General features: G+C 57.0%; 1 protein-coding gene across 1 annotated transcript in view; it reads right to left on the bottom strand.

The window, feature by feature from the left end:
* Positions 1-26,146, bottom strand: part of PPARGC1B (PPARG coactivator 1 beta) — a 50,109-nt gene that overhangs the window by 5,355 nt on the left and 18,608 nt on the right. The window contains 23 exon segments of the mRNA XM_032703132.1: positions 1,048-1,202; positions 1,498-1,619; positions 2,448-2,523; positions 2,997-3,326; positions 3,328-3,766; positions 4,193-4,240; positions 4,243-4,256; positions 4,652-4,688; positions 5,183-5,242; positions 5,245-5,415; positions 5,418-5,505; positions 5,508-5,548; positions 5,551-5,653; positions 5,656-5,877; positions 5,880-5,933; positions 5,935-6,045; positions 6,047-6,198; positions 6,201-6,289; positions 6,412-6,416; positions 7,352-7,468; positions 9,280-9,395; positions 9,398-9,491; positions 11,953-12,126. Of these exon segments, the coding sequence (XP_032559023.1) occupies positions 1,048-1,202; positions 1,498-1,619; positions 2,448-2,523; positions 2,997-3,326; positions 3,328-3,766; positions 4,193-4,240; positions 4,243-4,256; positions 4,652-4,688; positions 5,183-5,242; positions 5,245-5,415; positions 5,418-5,505; positions 5,508-5,548; positions 5,551-5,653; positions 5,656-5,877; positions 5,880-5,933; positions 5,935-6,045; positions 6,047-6,198; positions 6,201-6,289; positions 6,412-6,416; positions 7,352-7,468; positions 9,280-9,395; positions 9,398-9,491; positions 11,953-12,126 (2,818 nt within the window).

Raw genomic sequence — 26,146 nt, forward strand, 5'->3', positions numbered from 1 at the left:
GGGGTGATGGTGGCTCTGCAGAAATCAGCAGGTGAGGAGCATGAGGGGGCTTCTCCTAGGCTGAGGGGCAGCTCTGGCTTCCCTTCCTACAGCACTGCATAGTCAACACCTTTATCATGGGGTGCTGTCTGCTTCCTAGCTTCTCTGTGCCCAAAATGAGAGGCTTTGGGATTTATTTAGATGAGTAACAGGCATTTGTACCCACAACTGAAGTCGGGGGATGGCTGCTCTGAGCAGAGGAGATACTGCAACGTGATGAAAGATTGGTCAGTGCTGTGTCAGACTGGTGTCTGGAGGTAAGACTTGGGGCTTATTTTCTGGGCCTCAGCCTCTCACTCATGAAGTGGAATCCTAGAACCCTTCAGCCCCTACAGAGGGTACAGAAATAAACATGCAGTTGGTGAAACACTTGAAGACCACAGCAAGGAGTGCTGGGCGAAGCCTGGGACACATTTCTCTCGTAGGACTAACAGGGTTTGGCTCCTGCCCTTCAGCTCAGGCTGCAGCCCTACACCCACAGAGGGACAGGGTCCAGTGAGACCCTGGGAGACATGGTCACTGAGTAAAGCAGTGGCTTTGGCCTTGCCAAAGCTCAGACAGCACTGGAAGGGGAATGTGACCACAGCACATTTCAGTGCCATCAGTTTGACTCAAAAGTGCATCTGCAGTGTGGTGAGCAAACCACAGATCAACTTGGGCTAATGAAATGCTGCGACTGCCTTCTGTAACAACTGGGATGGGAGTTTTCTGCTGGAAAGCCTCCAGGGCTGTGCAGAAATGCAGCAGAGATGGGCTGTGGTCAACTGAGACCCAGCAGCCCTGGGGTGTGATGCTACATTTGCAGCCAACACACCCTGGGGCCTCATGCCAGTTGTTCTTCTCTCTCCCCAGTTTCCCAAGCCACCTGACTGAGCTAAGAACAGCTATGTGAGCCACAGGAAAAACAGTGGGCTTTTCCTGCAGGCTGTAAACATGTCTGGGATCCTTGTGGACCAGGGCTCAGCAGTGCTGTTACATTCTGTGCTGATAAGACTCCTGTTTTCTTACCCAAGTCAGCATATCTGGTCCAGAAGAAGCGCCCAAGGCCACCAGAGCTGAGCTGGAAGGAAGGCTCATTCCTCTTCCTTAGGGAGGGGCCATTCTTCAGAGATAAGGCGGCATGCTCTGAATACCGGTAGGTGATAAAGCCATATTTATCCCCCCTGAGCAACCAGAGAAAGAATTCATGATGGATGGGCCCCGCAGCCCTTCTGACGCAGTTCTGCCCAGCACTGTGCCCCTGTCCCTCCATCCTGCTGTCCCTCCATCCCAGCAGACCTCCCTGTGCCCTTGGATCTGTGGACACACCGCATCTCCTTGCCAAAAGCACCAAGACCATGGGCTCAGTTGACCAAGGAGGTTGGTCTGGCACCTCCTGGCAGTGCTGCTGATGGGGCTTGGGGAGAGAGGGCTGCCTGTAGCTGCTGGAGCTCGGACCACAGCTCACTGCCCACCCACCTGTTAGTCCTGGACAGGACCTGACACTCCACGATTTCACCAAACACCTCGAAGCGTTTCTTCAGTTCACTGGAGCTCATGCTGCTGGAGAGGTTTCTGATGTACACAACTCGGCCTTCCCCCTGGCAAAGCAAGAGAAAGGTTTCAAGCTCCAGGACCTCATACCTCTGTGCTGATGGGCACTGGAAATGTGGGGCTGTTGAGGAGCCCCTGTAAGCCAGCACGGGATACACTGCTGTGGGCATGGCCTGACATCTCCAGGATCTGGTTGTTTCTACTCCAGCCCCCTCACAGTGTCATCCCCAGGACACCCCTGCTGCAAGGGACAGCCATAGCCAGGCTGGAGCAGCCACACCCCTTCTTCTCTTTTAAAATTCCACTGCATTCTTGCAGCTCTTTCAGCTTCTCCTGAAGACGTGGGAATATTCCCAAGAACTGCTGGGGCAAAATTCAATTGTATTGCAGGGAAAAATGCCAAAGCGGCATGTGTGTGTCTGTGTCTGTGTGTGTCTGTGTGAGTGCACTGTGTGTGCACAACAGTACGGAGCAGCACGTTACTTTCCCACATCCCCACCCCTGTCCCAGCTCCCACGGGCACACACTTGTTCCCTGGTGCACAAGGATGCAGCGGGGCCACATCTGTAACGGCTGAGCAGCTCCAGGGATTCCCCAGCTCACCCCCCAAACTGCTGATGCCAAGTGCTGAAGCACCAGCGTAGGATGCTCTGGGCATTTCTGTGCCAAGGACTCCATGTGTTGCCAATTGGGTGGCTTCCGCTCCAGGTTGGGTTTTTCTCTCCTCCTCCACCCCCATGTCCTTGTTTAACATTGGCCTCGCACCAAGGGATGCTGAAGCCAGGGCTAATGGGCTCCACTGCTGCTTTTCTGGAGCGGGAGATGAACTGAGGGCTGGGGATTGCTTTGTCCCAGCGTGGGGTCCCCCCACTTACGATGGCCTTTTCCCGTCTCTTCTCCAGCTGGCCCCGGTGCCCGCTCCCGCCCTGACACTGCTCGCCGTTCTCACACCTGGGAAGCGAGGGAGAGGAGATCAGCCTGGGATGGGGGGAGCTGGAGGGGAAAGCTTCAAACATCAGTGATAAGCCGAGGCATGTGCTGGCTGCAGCAGCAGGTAGACATTCCAGAGCACAGGCAGCCAAGGAGAGATGGGGGTCTAGAAACACTGGAAATGACACTGGAAAGTTTTTTCTGATGCCAGGGGTGTCTCCAGCAGGCACCCCTTCCCAGGCCGGGTTCAGGTCCCTGCCCATACCCTGTCAGCCACGGAAGCCCTTGGCTCCTTCACCCCGCTGCTGCTTCCTCTGACCATGGCTGATGTTTGCAGCAGTGGCTGATGTAGAACCAATTATTTTTATAGTTTTCTTTCATTAATTAGCATCTTTACTACTTGGGCCAGCAGAGCAGAGAGGACTGGGGCTACCCTTCACCATGGGAAAACACGGCAGGCAAGAATGATCCCAAGGTCCCCGTGCCCCCCGTACCTGAAGGTGCGTCTGCTGGCAGGTGATCGCGACCGGCAGCACGAAGACCCCGAGCTGGACCTGCTCCGGGAACAGTAATGCAAACTGGTCCTGGAGAGGGGGTTTCTCCGCAGGCACACCTTGGAGTTGCCACGCTCCTCCTCCTCCTCCTCCTCTTCCTCCTCATCCTCCTCCTCCACGGGGGAGCCACTCTCACTGCAGCTGTCTTCAAAGACAGTGTCGTACTCGGGGGTCTTGCAGAAGACCATGTCCTCGTCATCGAGAGCACTGTCCAGGAAGCCAAAGTGCTTTGTTAAGCTGGCTCTGATCTCCTGGTCTCTCAGCTGCTTGACCATCCTTCCACAGCATCTCGCCGCCCGCCTCCTTGCCGAGGTCCAGTCCCTGGTAGTGGGCAGCTGGGACCTTCCTCTTGTGCTCCGTCTCCACTTGGCTCGTGGGCTCCCACGACTTGAGCACCTTTCTCTGCAGGGCAGCCTCGGGTTTGAGCACCTGGCAGTAGTCGTGGTCCCCGAAGGAGCGGGAGAAGGGCCTCTTGAGCAGGCCCTGCTGCTCGGGGAGCGTGGGGCGTGTGGTGGCAGCTCGGCTCAGGTGGGCGAAGAGCTCCGTCCTCTCGGGGTGCTTCCTGGGGGCTTTCCGGGAGGCTGCCACATCCCCTGCACCCCCAGGGCTGGGGGCCATCCCGTCCTCCTTCCCTGGCTCCTGGGGGATGTCTGGCTTGTACAGGTCCTCCTCAGCAGGCTTGTATGGCGGAGTGGTGGGTGGTGTGAGACCTGGACCCCCCCAAACAAAGGGCAGGAGTCAGCTCTGCCCCTGCCATCCTGCCCTGTCCCACCCCAGTGCCTGGGCTGCACCAGGTATTGCAGGGGAGGAGACTGCTCAGCCCCACAGCCTCATCCATCCAGTGGCACTTGGGGAAAAAGAAGGATGCCTGATCCCAGCAAGACGGCCGAGGACTCTCCCTTCCCTCCTGGCTCCTTCAGGGGACTTCTGAACAGCTCCCACCACCCCAAACACATTCCCCTGAAGTGATCGTAGTGCTCAGATGTGGAGGAGAGTCCCGTGTTCATAGTGTGAAGAGGATGAATGTGCTCCCTTGGCTGGGTAGGCTGGAGCTGATGACTCCAGATTGAATTTAGGGTAAATTTGTCCTCTCCTATGGAGGAATTTTGCAAAACCCAAAACTTAAAAGCCTGTACCTGCTGTCCCACACAGCTCCACAGTCAGCATTGACTCAAAGTTTCTTTCCCAAAGGCTGGGTCACTGGAGAAGAGCAGAAAATCAGGAGGGAGGAAGTGTTTAGGTGAACCACAGTCCCAAAACCCGAAAGGAAGCTGAGAAAATGCTGCCTACAAGTGAGCACTCCCACTATGGCTAGTGCCTGACAGAGGGGTGTGAGGGCAACGGGCTGAGCAGTGTGCCCTCCCCGTCCCAGCGAGTGCTCTGGGGCACACACAGAAATGCCCTGCCCTCAGGATATCCTGGCTCCTGGCACCCTAGTGATGGCTGTGGCTCCCCACAGCCTTGTGCCCAGCTGGGTGGCTCAGTCTCCTCTGCAAAAGCAGCTTTGTGTGCTTGCAGCAGAGGCTTGGCCCAGCTACACAAACCGAGGTGGTTTCCAGCCCCAGCACAGTTCCTTCAACCCCGTCTGCACTTACGTTTGTGCCAAGGACAGCGTGAGACATCTGGGTGTTTCTGAAAGGCAGGAGAGAAGCCGGTTACCAGTGGAGTTGTACTCCCTGCAGCACCCGAGGTCTGGCAGGGGCTGGGCACTGGGGGCTTTGCCCCCCTGAGAGAGAGGGCTCACACTGCCAGGGCTGAGCCATTCATGCTCATAATGAACCCCAGAGCCCAGGCACAGTGTGAGCCCGTGGGCAAGAGGGACCTGGAGGGATGGGGCAGCCTGGTCCCTGCTGGGTGAGCCCTACATCAGCTTCTCTCAATATAAGGATGGAGAAACGGGAGTAGAAGGCCCCCATGGATTGAAACAGCACCCCAAAATCAGAACAGGCCCCCAGCTCCCCATGCATGGGACCCCAAACCAGCCAGCACATGGGGCTGTGCTTGGGGCTACTCACAGCTTTACTGCCAGCTGAGTGTCCAGCATCACCTGGCCATGGCAGGGATGGCACAGGCAGCATGGACGCACAAGGAGGGCTGAGCAGAGTGACAGCCCGTGGCCTCCTCACCTGTTTGCTCCAGGAGGGCACAGCGCCGGCTCTCAGCCCTGTTTCCAACCTCACCATCCAATGGGAATCCAGGGAGAGGGGCTGGGGCTCCGCCGATGGTGCTGTGCCCCCCACCTCCACTTCAGCCGCAGGCTCTTCAGCAGAGAATCCCTCCAGCACCGGGCATGGTGCAGCCTCTCTGCAGGCCAGGGGCACGGAGGGCTCGGGGGGTGGCTCATCAAGGAAGGACAGCAGTGCCCGAGCTCGGGGTTGAGTCTCTTGGACCGGCGGACGGCATAAACAGTGTTGTCCTGCTTGCGGGCCACCTTCCCCACGGCTGTGCTGAGGTCCCCTCTTGCTTCCCACCATTGTCCTCATGGCCACCAGCTCCTGCAGTGCCTCTGCCTCAGCTCCAGGGCTCTGCCGTGGCTCACCCTTCTCTGGTGCTGTTTTCACTCTGGAGGTGCAAGTCCCACTGGCATCCTCCCCATCACGGGCTGGGGCACAGGGGAGCAGGAGCTGGGCGGCCGTGCCAGGGCAGCGTACACGGGCTTGCCCAGGCGGTATGGCTTGCTCACGTCACACAGCAGGTCCCGCGCCAGCAGCTCCTTCAGGATGGAGAAGGATGCTCCCGGCTTCTTGCAGCTGCCTGCTGCCTGCCAGGCACAGCCCGGCCGGCTCTGGGCGCTGCCAGCGGGGCCCGGCTGTGCGGGAAGTACGGTTTGGCTCTCTTGAAGGGGCTGCTGCAGGGCTGGGGCTTGGCGTCGGCGGGGTCACGGGTGGGCCAGCTTCCGCGGCGGCAGGCAGTAGGTGTGCATGTAGCGGATGAGCTCCACCACGGAGTGCATCTCCCCCTCACAGGACAACCGGCTGCCGGAGCCATCCCTCTGTTGAGGAGAGGGGTGTCACCGAGTCACCGGAGCTCAGCGAGTCCTCGCTGGAGTCACTGTCGTCCTCGTGATGGGCGCAGTCGCCCGGGGACAGGTGGTGGCCACCGCTGGGGCACTCCTCGGGTGCCTGGGGGGCTTTGGTCTGGAGCAGGGGGTGGTGGAGGTGAGGTGCCTGTGCAGTTCAGTGCAGCTGCGGCTCTGTGCCTGCGGGACACTCGCCCTCCTGTCCCGGGGACCCCTCCACCTTTGGAGAAGAGAGAGGAGAAATCAGAACAAGTAACCTGGCATGGGGGAGAAGCCCTCCATGCTGACAGAGCCCAACCCACATCCTCAAACCCCCCAGTTCTGGCTTAGAAACACTCCAACTGTCTTAGAAACACCCCAAGCGCTGCACACAATGATGCTCCTTCTTCCAGGGAGGGATCTGCTGCTCTCTCAGGCAATCTAATTTGCCAGGCCTAATGCACTGCACAATAACCATCAGCAAAGTAGAAAAATCTTTGGTGGCAACTTCTGCTGGGTTTCAGATCAGCTTAAGTGAGGGTGGGCTCTGCAGCATGGCATGCAGCTCTCCCGGCTGATGGCCCCTGGCTTGGGCTGAGAGTCAGCAGAGAGGGGGACAAGGGAGCACATGGGGCTTTCACAAATGGGCACCCAGGGAAGCTGGGAGAGGCTGAACCACCCGGGGTCCAAATGAGATCGAGGCATTTCTCAGCCAATGCAGAGAAGGATGGGAACGCCCATGTAGGAATAGGTATCCCCTTTTTGGAAGAATTTGTAACGAGACGGTTAAAGCTTAATTAACTTGTTTCTTAAGGGGACCTTCTGCCTAAGAACAAACACTTTTTCAAGGATGGGGAAGTGTTCTTTCCTCCTGTGTCCCTCCTGTGTCTCTCTGGTCTGAGGAGAGATAAACTCTCAGGATGTTACAGGCTGCGCCTGTCTTGAGGCTGGGAGAGGGAGGCCAGAGAAGATAAGAAACCTGGAAAAGATCCGGAGGAGTTACTTTCTCAGGCCCAGCGCTCTCACTGCTGCTGCAGAGTTTTTCTTTGTAAGTTTTCAGTGTCTTTGCCTCCAAAATAAACATTTTGGAATCCTTTCCACTGCCTTGGCATTTTTGGGGAAAATACCTGCAAATATTTACTTTACACCACAGGTGATGGTTTCTGCCCAGCCCCAGCCCCTTGCCCAGCTCAGAGGCTGCCCATGCTCCCTGACACCATCCTTCAGTGCCTTTCTTTAGGACAGCTCCCAAGAGGTGGGCAGTGCACGGGCTCGAGCTCTGCCCATGAGGAAGTACCTTCGTGCAGGGCCGTGCTGGTCGGGATTTTGGGGTCCCCGGGCGCCGGGCGGTCCCGTCCCGCTGAGCCTCACAGCTCGGAGGCACATGCGATGGAGAGAGGAGCAACTTCTTCAGCTGCAAAGAGAAGTGGCAAGAAAAAGAGTTGGTATGGCAGCGAGGGCAAGAGAAAGCGCCAGCAGGGCTGCAGCCCTTGGCTTACACGTGCCCAAAAATGGGGCAAGAAACATCTAAGGCAGGGAGGAATTTCCCACCCCACCATGGCTGTGGGGGCAGGTGCCTGGCCATGTGCAGCCCTGAGCGGGTCAGGGCTGTCTCCACAGCACTCACTCATGTCTCCAGGGACCCTCAAGCAGGTCGGGGTAGTGCAGACATGAGAGAATTTACTTCCCAGGGGCAACCCCACTCCTGTCAGATACACAGGAGCTGCTGTGGCATCCAAACTTCTTACTCCAACAATTCTGCCCTTAGGTGACAGAGGCTTTGTGCTGATGTAAGTGACAGGTTTGGACAACTCACTTGTGCCCCCATGCAAGGCTCATTTAGCCAAAACATCCAGAGAGGGCCTGAACTCATTAATGAGCTTTCAAGGCATTTTGCAGATGCAAACCCCTGTGGGACCTGTCGAGGATCTCCCCAAAGCCCATGGGTGGTGGGAGTGGGGTTTTCCCTGGGTCATCCACAGAGCCATCTCTTCTGATGGCAAGGTCAGCACAACATTTTTCTTCTACTCAAACCCAGTTTTGCTTAGGGGGAGGAAAAACACCAACCCCACTCCCAGCAACAACATTTCATATTCCACCATGTCGCGCTAACACCGAAGGCGACAACAGCTCAACAGCAAGACGACTGCGTAGGCACTGGGGGACTGCACGGAGGAGACAGATCTGGGGCTCCCGTGCTGGTCGGTGGGCACAGAGCCCTGGGGGGTGCGGGGGTGATAGAAACAGGGGGTGCCCAGGTCAAGGTCTGCCAGGAAATGTCAACCGGGGCACCCACAGCTTTAGGTGTGCAGCTCCTGTTGGTGGAAGCAACCAGCACCCTTTCCCCCCAACCCCTGCAACGTATACATCCTATATATACACAGACATATCGTGTGTGATATATACCCCTGCGCAGGGGCGTGGGCGGTGGAAATGCACGCTGTCACCACTGGATGTCACTCCTCCCCTTCTGGGTTTTTGAGGAGACCCCGGGACTAGGCTGAGGGGTCCCTGGGGGGGACTGTGAGCCTCAGGAGGGAGCAGGCTGGGTGCCATGTCCCAGAGGATCTCCTCGGGATGGCAGTAAATGCTGCCAGTTAGTCCTGGGCAGGATGGGGAGCGGAGCTGGAGCCCCAATATGGCAGAGAACCAAGAGGGATACTCCAGTCACCAAATCTGTAGGGACTGGAGGCCACACAGCCCCTGAGGGGTTTTGGTGGAAGGGACAGGGAGGGTCAAACCCTCCCACTGAAGCTGAGGGCACAGGATGACACCCGGGCCAAGCTCCTGTGTCCCTCTTGCGAGAGCAGCACGGAGCTCAGCCCGGGGCAGAGGTGGGTGGGAACAGCCACTGTTGCCCACGGACACGGGGCTGGGATGAGCCAGAGAGACCCCCAGGCAGCCCCACATCTGCATGTCCGATTAAAAGCAAGTGTGGGTCCTGCCAAAGCAGCCCCCACCCCTTTGACACCCACCCCCACCCCATTCATATACATATTTGTATACACACAGCTTGTTCCCGTGAGGATGGTGATGGAGGTGACAGCAATGATGCAGAACATGTATACGTATACAATACAAGTATATGCTTTGGTATTGACGGTTAAAGAGAGTTTTAAGCCTAGAATGAAAAAATTCAGACCTTTGCTTCCTATCATACCCATGCAGCCGGCTTATCAGGGGCTCATCCAAATCCACCTTAAACAGTAGGAAGTGGGTTCTTACTAGAGACAGCTCATCAAACTCGGGGGCCGGGGACGGCCCCCCCGTGACCGGGGCGGTGGGTTTGGGGGAGGGGGCAGGTGAGGTGTAGGCATTGTTGAGCGTGTCCCCCTCTTCATAGTTCGGAAGGCAGCCAGGCCCATGTCATCTCCCTGTATATCATCCAATGTCTCCGTGAGGGCTGCCAGCAACGCTTCGTTCTCGCTGTCTATTATCTGAAATGAGCAGGCAGAGAAGAGAGGGGGGAGTTAGGCTGGGCAGAGGGTCTGTGAGATGCTGGGTGGGGGAAGAGGGACCAGCAGAGCAACAGCAGCTCTCACTGACCAGCTCCCACTTCCCAGTGACCCCGTGGGGCAGCCTGTGAGAGCTCTTCCCCAGCACACCACCAGGATGGGATGAGGAGGAGAGACCCAACCGGAAAAGGAGCATCAATCTGTCCACCTGAACCCCTAACAGAAAATAATAAATCAGAGCATCTTCTCTCCCAACAGTTGTCTCCCCCCCACCATCATGCAAACAGCAGAAGATAAAAGATCTGTGATTAAAAGGCTCCTTGCCCAATCCTCCTGACTCTGGGCTGCAAGTGCCCCAGCTGGGATGGGAGCCCAGGGAGGGGGCAGGCACAGCCTCCTGCCCTCCACGGGGGTGGGGAGGCCTGAGAGGTCACGGCTGGTTAATCTGCAGTTCTCCTGACAGGGAAGGCAGAGAAAATGTGAGGAGCTGGGAGCTCAGCCCAGGGCTGCCCAGTGGACAAAAGGGCACAGCCCCCCAGGAGGGCACAGGGGAAGCTCAGCCTGGGCTGCACTGCTGGCCAAACACCACAGCTTGTAACAACAACCAGTATGAGTTTTGTTTTCACTAAAAGCCCCCAAACTCAGGCACCTCTAGCTCAACAGGGATTCTAAGCCCTCACACTTAAAGCTGGCTGCACCCAGTGCTCTGCAAGGGACCGTGTCCACAGAGCACAGCCCTCAGAGCGTGACAGGCCTTGCATTACAGCTCCCCTGACCTATTCTTTGGGTGAATAGCATGATGTGGGGATGCTGATGGGAGATTTGTGAGTGTCTGTGGCTGCACTGGGCCGGTCAGGACCAGGGGCTGCTCCTGCCTCCTCCCTTCTTGCTGCCCTGACCCGACCTCTTGGGTCCCTCCCTCTTTCCATCTAGGCTTTGGCTTGGCTGACGCACCTCCAGCCTTCCCAGTGCCCTCCCAGCCCCACGAGTTCCCCTCCAATCTGGCAGTACACTGCAGAAGCCCAAGAGAGGACAGAGAAGCTGAGGAATGGCTGGAGTGAGTCAGGAGTTCCTTCTTTTTGGTCCTCCTCCATCACATTCTGAATGTAAACCATGTCCAACAAGAAGCAGGCTACCATCAGTGATAAAATTAGCACGAGGGTAAATTCAGGCTCGCAAGCAGGACTGTTGCCTGCACACACCCTCCTGTATTTCTCTCATCTTGTTTGAAAATTAAATATCTTTTGTTCCCTGCCCTAACCTTGCTCGCAGTTACTAGAGCAGGCTCCAGGGAAAGGCAGCAGGATGCTCCATTTTTGGCTCCGTTTCTTTTCCTCCTGTTATTGGCACGAGAGCACTGTGCATATAAGTTCAGTGGGATACATTTCATCATACTCCACTGCTCCTAATGGGCCTGTCTTTTGCATTTCTTTTCTGTTTATCTTTTCCCCAGGAAGTTCAGCGGAAAATATGCATCTCGTGATGAAGGTCCCTCAGCTGGACTGGACCATTTTCAAGCACAGCATCAGCACAGCATAAAAGCCACAGGGTTGTTATTACGGCCAGGTTAGAAAATATTGGGGCTTTTTGGTTTTTTTTCCCCTTGTTTAAATATAAATCCTGCTCCCTCCCAAAATGTAACCCAGAGTTGGTTACTAGTTGACACTACTGGGTCACAACCTCCTTGTCCAAGGGGTAAGGGCCTGGGTGCTGCTCAGGAGGGCAGAGAAACTCCAGCCCCTAAGGACAGGCACATCCAGGGCATGGCATGAGCTCTGGGAAATGTGAGAAAGGCAAAGTGCCCGATCCCCAGGCAGCTTCTGCACCTCCCTGTCTCCAAACGCGCCTCTGCTGTGCTCACAGCCCTGCCCTGGCCTCACAGCTCCACGAGATGTGGAGGGTTATGGACCAGCTCTGCCTGTGCCCAGGAGCACCCTCTGTCCCAGCACCCCTTTGCACCGTGCAGTCCATGCTGGCACATGGATCCATCTCAGCACAAAGCCGAGCACAGAAACCAGCCACCTCTGCCAAAAGGACCCGAGACCCAAACAGAGGGGGCTGCCAAAACTGGGAAGCCAGTGTGGGTGGGGGCTGCTTTCTGCTCCTGAGAAAGGAATAATTCTGCCCCACACCACAGCACTGAGACCCCCGCACTGCCGCCCTGGCACACCCCTGCCATTCTGGGAATCGAACGGGACGCACTGCACCCCGGCTGTAATTCCCTGTGAATAATACACCACAGGAGGGCTGGCTCAGCAGCCTCCTCTGCTCCTCCACCTCCTCATTAGCCTTACTCCGCTTGCCCCATTTAGAGCCAGTGCACAAATTAATGGAGCACTAATCAGCTGGGGAGGAGATATTAATAGCTGTGCGTGTTCCCTCCTCCCTCCCTCCTCCCCCTGCCTCCATCCTCGGGTGCCCTGTGCCAGGAGGATGGGGGTACCTGGAAGAGCTCGGAGTCATCAGTGCTGTACTGGCTGGAGTCTGTCTCCGAGTGCTCCCCGCACCACTGCAGCTCGCTGAAGCAGCTGGCCGAGTCGAAGTCGCTGGCATCCAGCTGAGACAGATCGATCTCCGGGAAGTCGGAGTAGAGGTGCTCCTCGCCAGACACCTCGTACTGCGCAGAAAAGAGAAAGGGGGTGAGCCCGCTGCAGTGCCAGGGCAACAGGAAGCAAGGGGCAGCAGCATCCACCTGCGGAGACGGACAGTCTCCTGGTGCGCTCCCACCTCCGCGCAGGCCCCTTTCTCAGACCCACTTTCCACATGGCTCCAGGAGCAATTTCATGGCAGTCTGGAGCGTGGTGAGCACCTCTTCACTGCACACCTGCCAGATTGGTTTGCACAGCCTGACACTGGCACTGCTGGTTACTGAGAACACCCCCACAACTTCCATCAACCCCCTCTTGTGTCCTCGCTGTGGCAGGAGTCAGAACAGCAGCATCTGCATTGGAAGAGCCCCATCTCCTGCAGTGAGCAGATGCTGGGGGCAGAGCACAGCCACCCAAGCTGTGGCAAAGCAGCTGCTGGAGCTCTTAGGGGCCATTCCTGCCTTTGGTGCCACCTAAGGGTGACATCCAGGTTATCTAGCTGGAGGTCAAGGCAAGAGTCTTGGGTGCACATGGGACAGCAATGCACAGGGCAAGGCTCCTGTGAGTGGCCTCACACCTGGTCCCTACCCTGTTCCCATCCCTGCCACATGGCACTGAACCACTCAGGGACAGTCCCTCTGGGGAAGCAGCACCACCAGTGCAATCCAGATCCCACTCCCTGCATTGTACAGGATGAGAAAATGGCACGGAAATTAATGGATGTCCGGGTGCACACAGGGTGATGCGAGCTCTAGGAACCGAGCTAAAAATCTCCATTCACCACAGAAAGGAGCTGACACCTGCCCTGCTTCATCCTGGCTTCCAGCCACTGCCCTCCCACAAAACCCCACAGGTGTACCCAGCACCCCTGGAGTGAGGGCTGGCACTGGCCCCCACTGCCTGTGCTGGCATTTGGACGGTGCCTGGTTTTGTGCCTATGTCCAGGTTCAAACGCACAGGGGAAAGGTCTGGTGCGACTCCTCCCAGCACTGGCTGCCCAGGGGAAGTTTTCTGGCAGTGAGGGAAGCAAGTTTATTTACAGAGCAAATGGATTTTGGAGCAGGCAAACATCTGAGCATGTGAGCGAGGCTGCATGGGCAGGGGAACGCGGGGGCTCCTCCTCCTGAAGCTCCCTGGAAAGGTCTCCTCCTTCACTCAACGGGAAGGAAAAGGGATTTCAAACACAGCTGGAGGAATGGAAAATACAGCTTTTCTCTCTTTCTCTTTTTTTTTTTTTTTGGTCAAATTGGGATAATCTGGGATTATTGATTGTGTTCCCACAGGCTGAGAAGCCTGTCTACCGTGCTCCCCACTGTGTTTAGGGCACCCCAAAGGGCACTCCCATGCACACACTCACTCCCATTTTACATTTCTCACCTGCCTTCCGCCCCAACCAGTCCCAGGGGAGGTGGGAGACAGGGAAAGCATGGGCAAGGACAGGGGGGAGAGCATTTTCATGGCCCAATGGTGAGCCAGTGCCATGTCATGGCAGCTGGGGCTGCTGATACTGCCCCAGCCCAAGCTCTGCAAGGGCCTGGGAGCTGCCCCATGGTGGGGGATGCTCTCCCCAGCATCCTTCCTTCATCCTGCTGCTGGGGGGATGTGGATCAGGTAGATTACGCAAGTGTGGTGCCACAAAGTATATCAGGCACCCCTCAGTGGCTCCAGGCTCTGATACTCCTCACAGCCTCCCAAGGCTGGGGCTTTCCTAACCTGCCCTGCAAAAATCTTTGGTCCCTATTCTCATCCCTGCCAGCTCTGGGGGACACAGATGCGACCTTTCCCCTTGTTCTCCTTCCCCCTCTGCTCAGGTGCAGCCTGGGCTGCTCTGGGATCAGATGTCCTTTGGCCTTTCAGATGTGTCCCTTACCTGCTGTGGCCCATCCCTGCCTTCCTCCCTCTGCTCTAGCGCCTGCTCCAAAAAAAGTCTTGCAACAACTTTGGCTCCCCCTTCTCCCCAAATCTTCCCATGGGAACACAGGCAAAGGCTTTTATTTTTAGAAAAGCCATACATACATATATATATGTGTGTCTCTGTGTGTGCGTGTGTGCGTTCAATTAAAAATAGCAGAGCAGTCAAATTCTCCTGCTCCTTTTGATATGCCACAAGGGAAAAGATCCTGGTGCTGAGATCACAAGGAGCAGCTGACACCAGTGCTCGGGATGTCTTTTGATCAACTCCACAGATGTGACATGTCCCCATTGGCAACAGGGCTGGGTAAAAATAAACTCCTGCAATCTAATGCTGCTGAGCTGCCCTCTCTGGGCACCACGGGGGCAGGATTGCCCCGGCACTGCCACTCTGTGGATGCTCCCAGCTAGCACAGGTCAGGAATGCCTAAAAACTCAGCTTGGCCTGTGTTGAGCCCCCTCCTCAAAAAAAACCCATGGGGAGAGCGTTTGCCCAGTGCGATCACCCGCACGAGCACATGGATGGGCACCCCAGCACATGGTCACAGCTCCAGCCAGCCCCCTCTGCTAGACAGTGCCATTTAACCCCCCCAGCCACCAAGGACCTGAATCTCCAGAGGGAATACGTCACTGAGCTTGGAATCCATCACTCCAAGCACTGCTAGCCCAGCACAGAGCGCTGAGAGTGAAGTCCCTCCAGGCTGGCCACAGGGGGTGGGGGAGGACCCAGCCCCCCACCCAGTGTCGGGGGTGGCAGCGGCAGTGGGGAGGCTGCTTGCGGGCACAGGACCTCATCTGCTCTGACTTTCCCTTTTCCCACCCTTTGCATTTCCTGCTGCCTTGGGAGAGGAGTGAACTTTTGTTCTAATTTTACTCGGGAGTTTGTAGGAAGATCAGCCATGGGTTCTTGGTGTGCAGCCAGCAAACACCCATGGAGACATGCTCAAAAATTCGGAGGCATCCTCCAGCCCAGACACCTGGCCTGTGTGTGCTGCAGCAAGGCTGTGACCAGAAAGCTGCCGGCAGCTCACTGTGACGTGTCTGATGAACCCCTGCTCTGGGGAGGAGAGATGCCCTACACAGGTGCCCCCATGCCACACAGCTCCATCCTTTGAGGGAGCAGGAGCCCAACCCTGGGCATCCTCTCTGGAAGCAATGCCAAGCTGGCAGTTGCACCTGGCAGCCAAAGCTGGAAGGTGAAGGACATTTGAGGAACAGCCTCCATTCAGAGACATCCTCCTCCGCTTTCCTTAAAGCATGAACCAACTCCAACCTCAGCCCCAACTGAGATGCATTTGCAATTCCAGGACAGAGAGGCAGCTGATACTCGCTCACATGTTGCACAGAGCTTCCCTCTGCAGAGGCTTTGCTTAGAGCAGCAACACTTTTATTTATCCACTGCTGAGCTTGGATAGTCCTGCCTGTTGTGAGGGGTTTGTCACTCCAATTGTGGGAGAAGGGGTTCCCCAGGGATCCTCATGCAGAGGGTCTGTGCTCGCTTTGTGCCCCTGCTGAGGCTGCTGGACCTGGCAGCAGCTATGCTGTGCATGCCCAGGACAACCAGGTGAGCAGGAGGGCTCCGTGCCACCATGGCTGTGCCACCCCACTGCCAGGCCCCCGTCCATGCCCACCACTGGCAGTAGTGAGAAAGCACAAGGGACATCTCCAAACTGGCAGACAAGGACATCCAGAGGTCACTCTGCCAACTCTCCTGTCCCCGGGAGCCTCAACTGCACCTAAATGCTCCCAAAGTGCCAGTGGGGCCTCTCCCTGAGCACTGCGGGTGAGGAGGGGCTGGCTCCCCCCAGCCTGTGTTCCACCTTCTCCTGGAAACCCCGTGTGAGCAAATCAGTCTGAGAGTTTCTGGTGTCTCCTTGGTCATCCCCAGGAGGGAATGGAAGAACTCCCAGCTGCTCTGACTCCCCACCCCTTTGCAAAGCCCCCAGTTTTTGTCCTTCCCGGGGCAGTGGCAAGGCAAGACAGGACAAGGAGCTGGCCCGGGGGTTAGCTCCATCTCCCTGCCCGACTCTGAGGGTGGTCAGTGTGGGCTACTGTCTCTAATGTCCCCAGCAGCTCTGGTATGTGGGCAGTCCCTGGCTGGAGGCACATCCAAGGATGCCCCGTTGAGCACAGCTCAGTGTTGGCTCCTGACGCTGTGGGGACAGCAGGTGGGACATTTCCCTTTCAGTTCTTTTCCCTATTTTGGAGTAGTGTTAATTCTGGTGTGGGAGCATGTGAGGTCTTATCACTGCAGAGACATGAAGCTCCTCTCCAAGCCCAACTCTAATTCAAATATTGGATTAACAAGACAGGGAATGTTTTCCTCTTTTTCAGTGTCAACTTGGGCTGCTCAAACTAAATCCCCCAGTCAGGACTGGAGAGGCTGGCTGGGGATGGGCTGCTGGCTCCCAGGAGCAGCAGTATCCTTGAGCCCACAGAGAGCAGGAACCAGAGCCCTGCTGCCAGGCAAGCATGAGAGCTCAGCTCATTGTCTGCTGTGCTTAACTGGCTCAGGGAGCTGGGGACAGGGCAGTGACCGTGACAAAGAGACCTGCAGGTCCTCTCCTCTGTCACACCCTGACAACAATACCAGTAGAAATTTCCCTTATCTGCAAAACCCTTGGGTCCAATCCCTTGAAGTTGTGGCCAAGTATTTCGGAGTGAGCTCTGAGCACACTGTGATGGCACACACACTGTGCTCATGCTTAGTCAGGCTGCAAAAGTTTCAGCCTCTGAAGTCTGCCGGCGTGAAAGTGCTTCTGGACAGGGGCAGCACCTTCGCGGGATCCTAATCCTGCCTAAGCCTGGGAGGGCAGCTCTGCATTGCTGCCTGCAGACACAGCCCCAGGATGCTTTGCAATTGCCTTGTCATTCACGTGCCACTTTGCTGTATGGAAAAAAAGGAAGGAAAGTGGCAGCTCCTCGGAGAGGCCAAAGGAACCAGCCAGAAACAGGCAACCCACCTCCTCCTGAGGAGCGCAGCAGTGACTCAGCCCCGCACAGAGCCTCCTCCCTCCCCACAGCCAAGAGCCTACTCAAAGCATTAAGGGATAAATATACATCCACACGTGCTGGAGACAGAGCCCCAAATTAGCCAGTAGCGTTTAGGCTGGGACCCAAACGAGCAGAAGGTGAGAAATGCCGAGAACATGAAGTGCCAGCTCCCGCCAGCCCTCCCTCAGCCCCACGGGCAGTGTCGGATCCCAGCGCCTGCCTTCGCAGCCCAACGGGGAGTTTCTCCCTCCTTGCCCTCACCCCAGGCTTGACTCTAAAAAGGAAAGAAAATCCTTGGGCAGGGGTTTTGGAGAGAGCCGTCTGGGCTTATCAGGGAAATCCGTAATCACAGACTGCTTGAAATGGGGATTACAGCCGCGCAGGGAGACGGCACCACGAGGCTGTTTCACCGGGATGGGCTCTCGCCAGGCAGTGCAACGGTGGGCACAGCTGCTCACCCCGTCAGCTGCTTCGGGCAGGGGGAGCCCCACTTGGGCAGGCCGGGATTGGTTCCTGCAGACCCCTGGCACCTTCCCGGGCTGTCCCAGCACCGGAGTGGGAAGGCACTGGGGGCATGACCCACACTGGGATCAAACCCAGCCCCACCTGCCCTGGGGTGCACCCTGCTGTTCCTGCAGCTGCCACCCGTGGGACAGGGTCCCTGTGCAGTCAGGCTACCAGCACCCTGAGGGGGCAAAGTTGGGTGCTGCCAGCCCCTCGTCACCCCCAGGGATGCGTCAGCTCCATTCCAGCCCAGAGGGACCCATGTGAGGCAGGCAGCCCCACGCCAGTACTGGGGAGGAGGGCAGAGGTGAGAATGGAGGAGAGAGCTATAAATAAGTGTAAATACAGCAAGGAGCCACCTGGCCAGAGCTCTGAAGGTCACCAGTGTGTGCCAGCAGATAAGCAACCCCCCCCCCTCCGGAGTGGCATTTGATAAAATGTCACTGTGAATGAGGGAGAGGTGGTGTCAGGTTGTGACTTGGCCCCACTGCCCCTTGACACCCCACGATATTTATAGCCAGAGAGCCCCAAAGTGAAGGGTGAGTGGTACCTCCTTGAGGGGCAGTGGAGGCAAGGGGACCCTGCCTGCAAACCCACCAACTGACACAGTGGAGGGGGGCACAGGCAGGGCACAGGCAGGGCTTGGCAGCATCAGACTGCTCCCTCATCCAGCTCCCCAGGTCTGAGGGGAAAGGCACACAGGAATCTCCCAGGCTCCCAGGTTGCACAGAGGCATGCGACACCTTGCTGTCCTTCCAGGAGCAGGGCATTTTGCCCTCTGCACTCTGTTAATTTTTAATTATTTTTTTTTTTTTTAAATTTCTACTAATCCATTTTAACAATTCAGCCCAGCCAGCAAGAGGCAAAACCAGCATCCACATTTAAAGCCTGGGCAAAGCAAACAGAAGCTTTCTTCCACTGGAGCTACTCAAAACCAGCTTCTGTTTGTCCACATTGGTGCAGCACGTGGGAGCCACTACGGCGGTGCCAGGCCCCACGCCGGACACTGTGCCAACACAGGCTGGACTCAAAGGCTGGACTCAAAGATTGGAGTCGATGACCTTAGAGGCCTTTTCCAGCATAAATGATTCTGTGGTTCTGTGGCACACATGGAGCAGCCACCCTCCCAACACGGCCTGCGACATGCCGAGAGGGCACAGGGGGTACACCGGGCACCCAGCCCCAGGCACCAGCAGGATGAGGCTCTGAGCCACAGCCTCAGCCTGAACACAGTCTCACTTGCTGACTTTTGTCTTACATTTAGAAGGGTGTAATTAAGATCAACCACGAGATGCCAGTAATAGGAAATATTAAACATTAACTGCAAACAATAAACATGAACTTGCCAGGAGTATCTTTGATATGGAGGAAAGATGGAAGAAATTGCACAAAAGTGTCCATGAGTCACAGGATAGAAAAAAGGAGCCTGAGATACTGGTAGTAATGGCCTGGATAAACAACGTTCTGCTGGAACACTTTAAACAAAGGTGTGTCGGGATTAAGAAGAAGGGCAGCAGCAAAGTATATCACGGGTTACAAAGCCGCATGTCTACACTATACCCAGCAGCCATTTATTTGGGCTTTAAACTAGAGAGTACACTTTCTTTCTGCCTGAGCTCCAGGACAGACCAGCCCAGGACTGCAAGACCTACTGGTGCCACAACAGATCCGTGGAGACCTTGCAGCCCCTGCATAGAGCTCAGAGTACCCTCCAAATCCAGCACCCTCACACTGCCAACACCAGGCACAAGCAAGGGCAAGTGGTTGTTGTGCTCTGTGCAAGGAGCAGACACAGCAGGGAACGGGTTGTTCCCAAAGAGCCATGCTCCTCTCTCAACACGACCTAATGGAAACAGCCCCATGCCAGAGGCTGCTGCTGCCGTGTCCTGGGATACAGTCTGCCAGGCAAAGGGCTGTCCAGGCAGTGTCAGCACACCTGGGCACACACAGCGCGCTGGTAACTTGTCTCCCCAAGTGTGACAGCTTCATCTTGCATCCCTCAAGCCAAACAGAAGCACCCCATGCCAACCCTGCCAGCAGCCAGCCTGGCAAACACCACCCACTGTTTGCTGATCCTGGCACCACCAAATATGCACTGCCAGTGGCTGCTGCCAGCCTTGTCCCCGTCACCGACGGGTGCTCTGCAGGCAGTGGGGCTGGCACCACTCAATGGCATCAGCCAGGCAGGGCACCCGCCTGGGCCTGAACACTGATGGTGTTTTCTAAGAAATGCCTTGTAATCTCCCCAAAACCAAAGGCAGGACCAACAGCCAGCAGCCAGCAAAGCACAGTGGGAACTGAAATGTCCCATCAGCTCGGAGGGCTCCAGCCCTGGCATGTGACCCCCTTGGCTGTGGGGAGAGAGGCAGGGCAGGAGCAGGCAGGGGTTACACAATGCTCATCTCGCTGTAGCCTTTCTCCAGTGAGGCAGCACAGCCTGTGTGGGGCAAGGACGGAGCAAAGGGTGGCACAAGCCCCACAAGCTCGAGAGGCTCCGCACAGATGCCCTACAGGACAGGGAGCAGTGGGGACCATGGCTGAGGCCAGTGGGGCATCGAGACCCTGAAACTCTTGGGATTGCTTCCACTCACAGACCCACAGCTGGAGGTGGTAGGAAATGCTGTGGCTCCATGAGACAAGCTGGGGACCCCTATGAGTGGGGGTACCCTGAGCTCCAGCCAGGCTGGCAGCACAAGGGGCCAGGCTGCATCATGGGAGGGAATAAGTGCCTGACTCACTGAGGAGCTGACTGTTAGCCAGCTCTGCTGGTCACAAAAATTCCCCATGATGGCAACTCCCTCCTTTGAAAGGAAAACATGAGGGGGCGATTATTTTCAGACCTTCCTCTTCTCATGTCCCTGCAGCCAGCAGCCATATGATTGCTGTGGGCACAGGGACGCCAGCAAGGAGCCTCCTCCAGGACCAGAGGAGGAGCAGCCCTATCCCAGCTTAGCTCCATGGGCACTGTTCACCCTGGCACTGACAGCTCTTCACCCCTCTCAGCTGGCTCCAAGAGCAAATCCCTGCCTGAGGCAGTAATTCCTCCAGCTCCCCACAGCACGAGTGAGGTCAGACCTGCTGCAGCCTCAGAGAAGGCAGAGCCACTGCCTGCAGGGAGCGTGGTGGACATCATGCCACATTGTGTCCCACTCCAACTGTACCATGAAGCCCAGCCACAGCCATGCTCCCTACTCACAGCCACAACCTTGGGATGTTCCACTGCTTGGAAAGCTCACCCTGGCTTTCCAGGAGCCACGGCCGCAGCCTGCAATCCTGGGAATCCCTGAGCTACTCCCAGGCACTGGTAGAGTCAGTGTCAGGAAGCCAGGAGGCTTTTGGGACCCGTGGGCCGGCAGCAGGGAGTGAGCAACTGGAGGGGCAGGATCTTGGTTGGGCTGGAGCCACTCACCCCACGGTGTGACCAGCTCTGGGGCTGCTGACTGGAGGCTGTGAAATGACGGGGAAGAGGGAACTGTCATCACTGATGTACCCTCCTCCCTGGCTTGGGACACCACACACAGGGCTCTCTGGGTGGCAGTGGCTCGGCAGGCAGCCTGGTGGGAGCTGTAATTCCCAGTGCATTCTGGCACTTGGTGTTATCCACGGCTGTGAAACCGGAGCTGAGGTTAAAGCCAGTCCATGTCCTGCCTGAATCCTGCCCCCTTACATACACATCTGACGAGTGGGTGGAAAGAACCTGCAGCCTGCCGGACACTCCAACCCAATGTCATCCCCCTGCCAGTCTGTCACCATCATCTGCAGGATGCCCTTCACCTCCCCAAGCCTCCGGCACCTTTTCAGACCTTGTGAGGAGGAGGGACTGTCTGGGCCCCTGCCAGGAGCACTCCCAGTCCCTTTTGCCAGGGAGGTGGCAGCAGGGGAGGAAGGAAAGCATGTCTCCTGCCTGCCTTCCCGCCTACAGGTCTGGTACCAAAGCTCAGAGAGGTGCTCAGGCCTTCCCTGCCATGGAAGACAGCACAGTGCCCTGCACTGTTCGGAGCTGTCTGTGCCACCGGCAGCAAAGCAGCCTCTTAGTGCTAATCAGGACAAGGCAGGAGACGGGGAAGGTTCAAGCTGGGGTTAAGAAGGCGTAAGGAGGATCTTCCTGCATTAACTTGACCTCTCAGTGAGTCCCGCCCTGACACTCTGCCGCCACAGGCATGCTCCAGTGACACGCCATACCCTGCTGGGGGTCAGGGCACCACCACCAAACCTGACCCACCAAGATCCTCCACAGACCCTTCGTCCTGCACTGGCCCTTCTGCCAGGGGGGTCTGCCAGGGGGTCTGCCAGGACCCCACGCTGTGCCCAGCTCCCACATGAAAAATGAAATTTTTAGCTGGAGGCACGAGATCTCAAAAGGTGAAAACCACTGTGGGAAGGGCAAAACCACGTGGATCTGTCCGTACCCTCCCACCCAGCCTGTCCATGCTTGCCCAGACCCATATCCCAGCAGGGGTGGAAGCACCAGCCCTGCCAAGCAAGCACTGCTGGCTGCCCCTCTCTGCATCCATCCACTGCTGAAGGGAACAGGCGGCACTGCCCGCTCCAGCTGCTGCCTGCTCCCCTGCACAAGGCCTGGCACCCCATGGCATGGCCATGCTGCCTGCACCTCACTGCTCTCCATCACCAGGGCCCCCTGTGAAGGGACCAAGAAGTGGGTCCCCCTGCCCTGTCCCCTGAATTGGGGGCTCCCTCTTCTCCTTGCTCCTGCTTCACGCAATTAAATTATTGCCCATTTTCTGCACAGTACCCGGAGGTGTCCTTGTCAGAGGAGACCTGTCACCACCTGGTGTGGTCACCCCGTGCCCCTGCTCCAACTCGACTCTGCCCAGAAAGCCGATCAGGAAGGGGAAGGCTGACAGGTGGGTATTTTCCAGGTGGGCACCATCAGTGCTAGGATGCCACTAATATGAGCTGATTGGCAGTATTGATACCATTCCAATTCTGTGGGAAAACCGAGGCAGGGGAAGGTGAGACAAGAGCAGGTCCCAGCAGGTCCGTGACCACAGGCTGTGTACACACTCACAGTTGGATGGATGGTGGAGGTGTGATCCTTGAACAGCACCTCTGGGCCAGCCAGGCCGGTGCTCCTGCACCCGCTGGGCTTCCACCAGCACAACCTGTTTGGCCTGGGGATTTCCCAGTGCTGCACCAGCCAGCACAAGGCTTTGCTGTGTCCGGGTCCGCAACAGAGCATTCAGGGATGTCCCAGCCAGGCCACCTGCCCTCAGGGGCCCAGGGCCCTGTCCCTGCTTTTTGGCTCAGCAGGAAGCATTTCTGGGTGCCGCAGCCTGGAGCTGGTGCTGCCAACCCACTTTGCCCGGTCTTCCTGCTCTGCAAACAACTGACTCACTCTGGAAAGAAACTGCTCCAAGATCTCCAGATAGAAAAATCGCTACAAGGGCAAAAGGCTCCTTCAGGAGCACATGTAAACCCATATACACAAAGCTTTGTGCTGTTTCAAATTCCCACCTGCTGAGGACCACACCTTTGCCTTCCTCAAAACCCCCACAGACAGGCTCCAACAGGGCAGGAGAGGAGGGGTCCGGCCACTCCCTGCTGCAGCATCTGAGCACTGGGGCCCCTCTCCTCCTCCTCCCAAACCAGTTGGGGTGAAGCCTACAAGCATTACTTATTAATTTAAATCAGACTCTTTTACCCACTCCATGTGCTGTGCCAGCTCCCTCATGACCCTGCCCTGAGCTTGCCTGCTCCCAAGCCTTGTCCCCCCTGTTTCTGACCCTAGCTAAACCAGGGATCAGATAAAGCCGGGGCAGGCTGGCCTGAAATCCAGACTCGAAATCTGGATCTGACAACCTGCCCAGGAACTGGCTGCCTCCAGGTTGGGAGCATCAGATCTGGGGGTCCCCTCTGATGTGCAGGAAGCCATCTCTGTCCTGGCAGTGCCATGTCCCAGATGGCCCCAATCCCTGTGCAAGGCTAGTGGGAGTTAAGGCTCCTGCTTGGTGTGCCACCTTCATACACTGCGTGGCCCCAGTGCCTGGCAGCAGCTCCCCAGTCATGTGAGCAGCTCCAGTCAGCAGCCCCAGCACCACCTTCTGTGCTTTGCTTTTATCCATCCATCTCCCCTCCACAGAGGCCATCCGTCTCGGCTGCCTCTGCTCCCTGTGTCAGACGCTGCCATGTGGGATCATGGCCAGGTGTCCTTGGGCAGAGGCTCCAATGTCACCTTGGAGGGGTCTGGCAGGAGGCAGGGCACCAGGGCTCGTGGCTGCGCTCAGCATGGCACCGTCAGGGGACTGGCGGGGATCCTGCTGGGACACACAGCCCGAGCAAGCACCCTCCCACCACTGCTGGCTGCAAACAGCCACCCCCACACCTCCCAGCCCCTGGCAGTGTGGAGGGCACAGAGGACACAGTGGGCACGTCACCACAGCAAGCAGCCACCTCGGTGCCTCCATCGAGTGCCATTCCCAGCCCTGGGTGAGCAGGTGGAGCTGTGTGTACCCAGACCCGGCTGAGCCGTGCTTGCTTATGCAAACCACAACAGGAGCTGTTTCAACTAGTTGGACTGCTGCCTGCTAGTCAGGTGCCTTCCTCCTCCTCCTCCTCCTCCTCCCAAAACAGCTGCCAGTCCCCTCCAGGCAGCTGCCTGGGCTCCGTCCCCACGCTGAACACGCCACAGCTGCTGTGAGCAAGGGGCTCTCCTTCCCCAGGGTGCCCCAAGGGGTGGGGGCAGGCAGAGCTTGCCATCCTCCAGCACGATGTGCTGTTATCCCCCAGCTCAGCTGTGAATGAGCTTTTCACAGTCCTTGAGGTGTCCTCAAGTGTCCCGGTGCCACAGGCAGTCAGGGGGAATGTTGTTCATGTGCAGCTCGTGCCCACACGATACCCACCATAGAATCCTAGAATGCTTTGGGTTGGAAGGGACCTTAAAGATCATCTCATTCCAACCCTCCTGCCATGGGCAGGGACATCTTCCACTAAACCAGGTTGCTTAGAGCTCATCCAACCTGGTCTTAAACACTTCCAGGGATGGGGCAGCCATAGCTTCCGTCACTCTCGGCTGGGAGAAGGGAAGACCCACAGTGCAGCAGTGGGGAAGGGGCTGTTTGCCCCACTGCTGGTGAGTTTTGCCCAGCACTGTGGCCACAATGGCATTTCCCACCCTGTCTGCATCCTTGGGGGAGTGCAGGAACCCAAGCAAAAGACTTCCTGTGACCTGCTGCAACCAAAATTTGGAAGGATGCAGGAAAAAAGTCACAGTGCTGTGAGCCTCAAAGGAGGGCTTTGCCAGAGCTGGTCACCATGTCTGTCACCAGCTGGCTCTGCCACACTCACACCTCATGGCAATGGCTCAGTGTTTGGCTTTGCCTGGAGAAACTCTCCCCAGGCTAGGAGAGGAGGAGCCAGCATCTGTTCCCAACAGCCTCTGACATTGCAAAACAAGGGAAAAAACCCAGATCCGAGCACCGGGAATCTTCATGCAAATCTCAGCATTCCCAAGCCAGCACCAACCTCACTCTCTGGAATGCCAGGAAACCTGCAGCTTGGCTTTGCACAGGGCTCTTCAGCCTTTGCACAACACTCTGGCCTCTCCTTAAATTTCAACATGGATTGCAGGGAACTTCATATGTCACCAATTGAGTCAGCGGACGCCCGGCAGCCCTGGTTCCATCAGGGAAATGTTCCCTCACCACCCCCGGCTGCTCCCAGCAGCTGCAGTGGCACAGCCAGGGCAGCCGGGATGCCATGGAGGTTTAGGCACCAGATGGATCAGCAGCTCTGTGGGATGAGACCTGCAGCTGTGCTGACAGGCAGGATGAAGTGGGATGAAGCCAGCTGCCCGCCTGCACCAGGGCTGTGGGGCTTCTGCCACGGCTGGTGTCCAACCCAGGGAGCCCGGGTGGGAATGTAGAGAGGGGGAAGTGCTGCAGAACAGCCTTTGTTCCACTCACTGGGAAATGTACAGGAATCAGCCAGTCCAGCACATGGAAAAGAGACGCCGTCTGGGATGCACCCACAGCAGTACCAGGAGGGGCACAAGGGATGGCTCCATTCCTGTTTCTTTACTACAAACTTTTGTGCAACAAAATAAGGCCTTTGCCAAACACAGCAGGGCCCAAGCCAGCTCCTTCCTTCCAAGGCTTCCTGGGATGCTCCGCTCTGTCATCCTTCAGCAGGTGCCGAGATCTTGTGTAGTTATTGGTTCTTCTGTTTGGGATGCTTTTCCAGCTGGTGCTGGATGTCTTTGATGAGCTTTTCTGCAAAGGTGGCATCAAGCGGGAGGAGTGGGAAAACCTGCCTGTGGTGAATGGTAAAACCCGCTGGCAACACCGTGACGCTTCTCCAGACGCTGCGTCTAAATATAGACTCCTCATTTATTATCCTGCAGCTGCTGGATTCGGTGTGAGAGGAGCCGAGGGGATGCACTGATGCTCCCCTTGCCCATGGCTGGGCACTGCCTGGACACATCCAGAGGCTCATACTGGCCCAAAAAGCATGCAAAGCATAGAAAAACCACGAGCCTTCTCTCTGTGCGGCTCCTGACACATGGGGCTGGTTTGCTGGTGAAATGCTGTGAGTGCAAATCCCCCACTCTGCATCCCAGAGGGGTGTAGAGATGCACTGTCATGAGCAGGTCCTGCCTGGGTGGGATGGGATTCCCCCTGCTCC

This window comes from Chiroxiphia lanceolata, chromosome 15 (assembly GCF_009829145.1).
Source record: "Chiroxiphia lanceolata isolate bChiLan1 chromosome 15, bChiLan1.pri, whole genome shotgun sequence".
Taxonomy (NCBI): domain Eukaryota; kingdom Metazoa; phylum Chordata; class Aves; order Passeriformes; family Pipridae; genus Chiroxiphia; species Chiroxiphia lanceolata.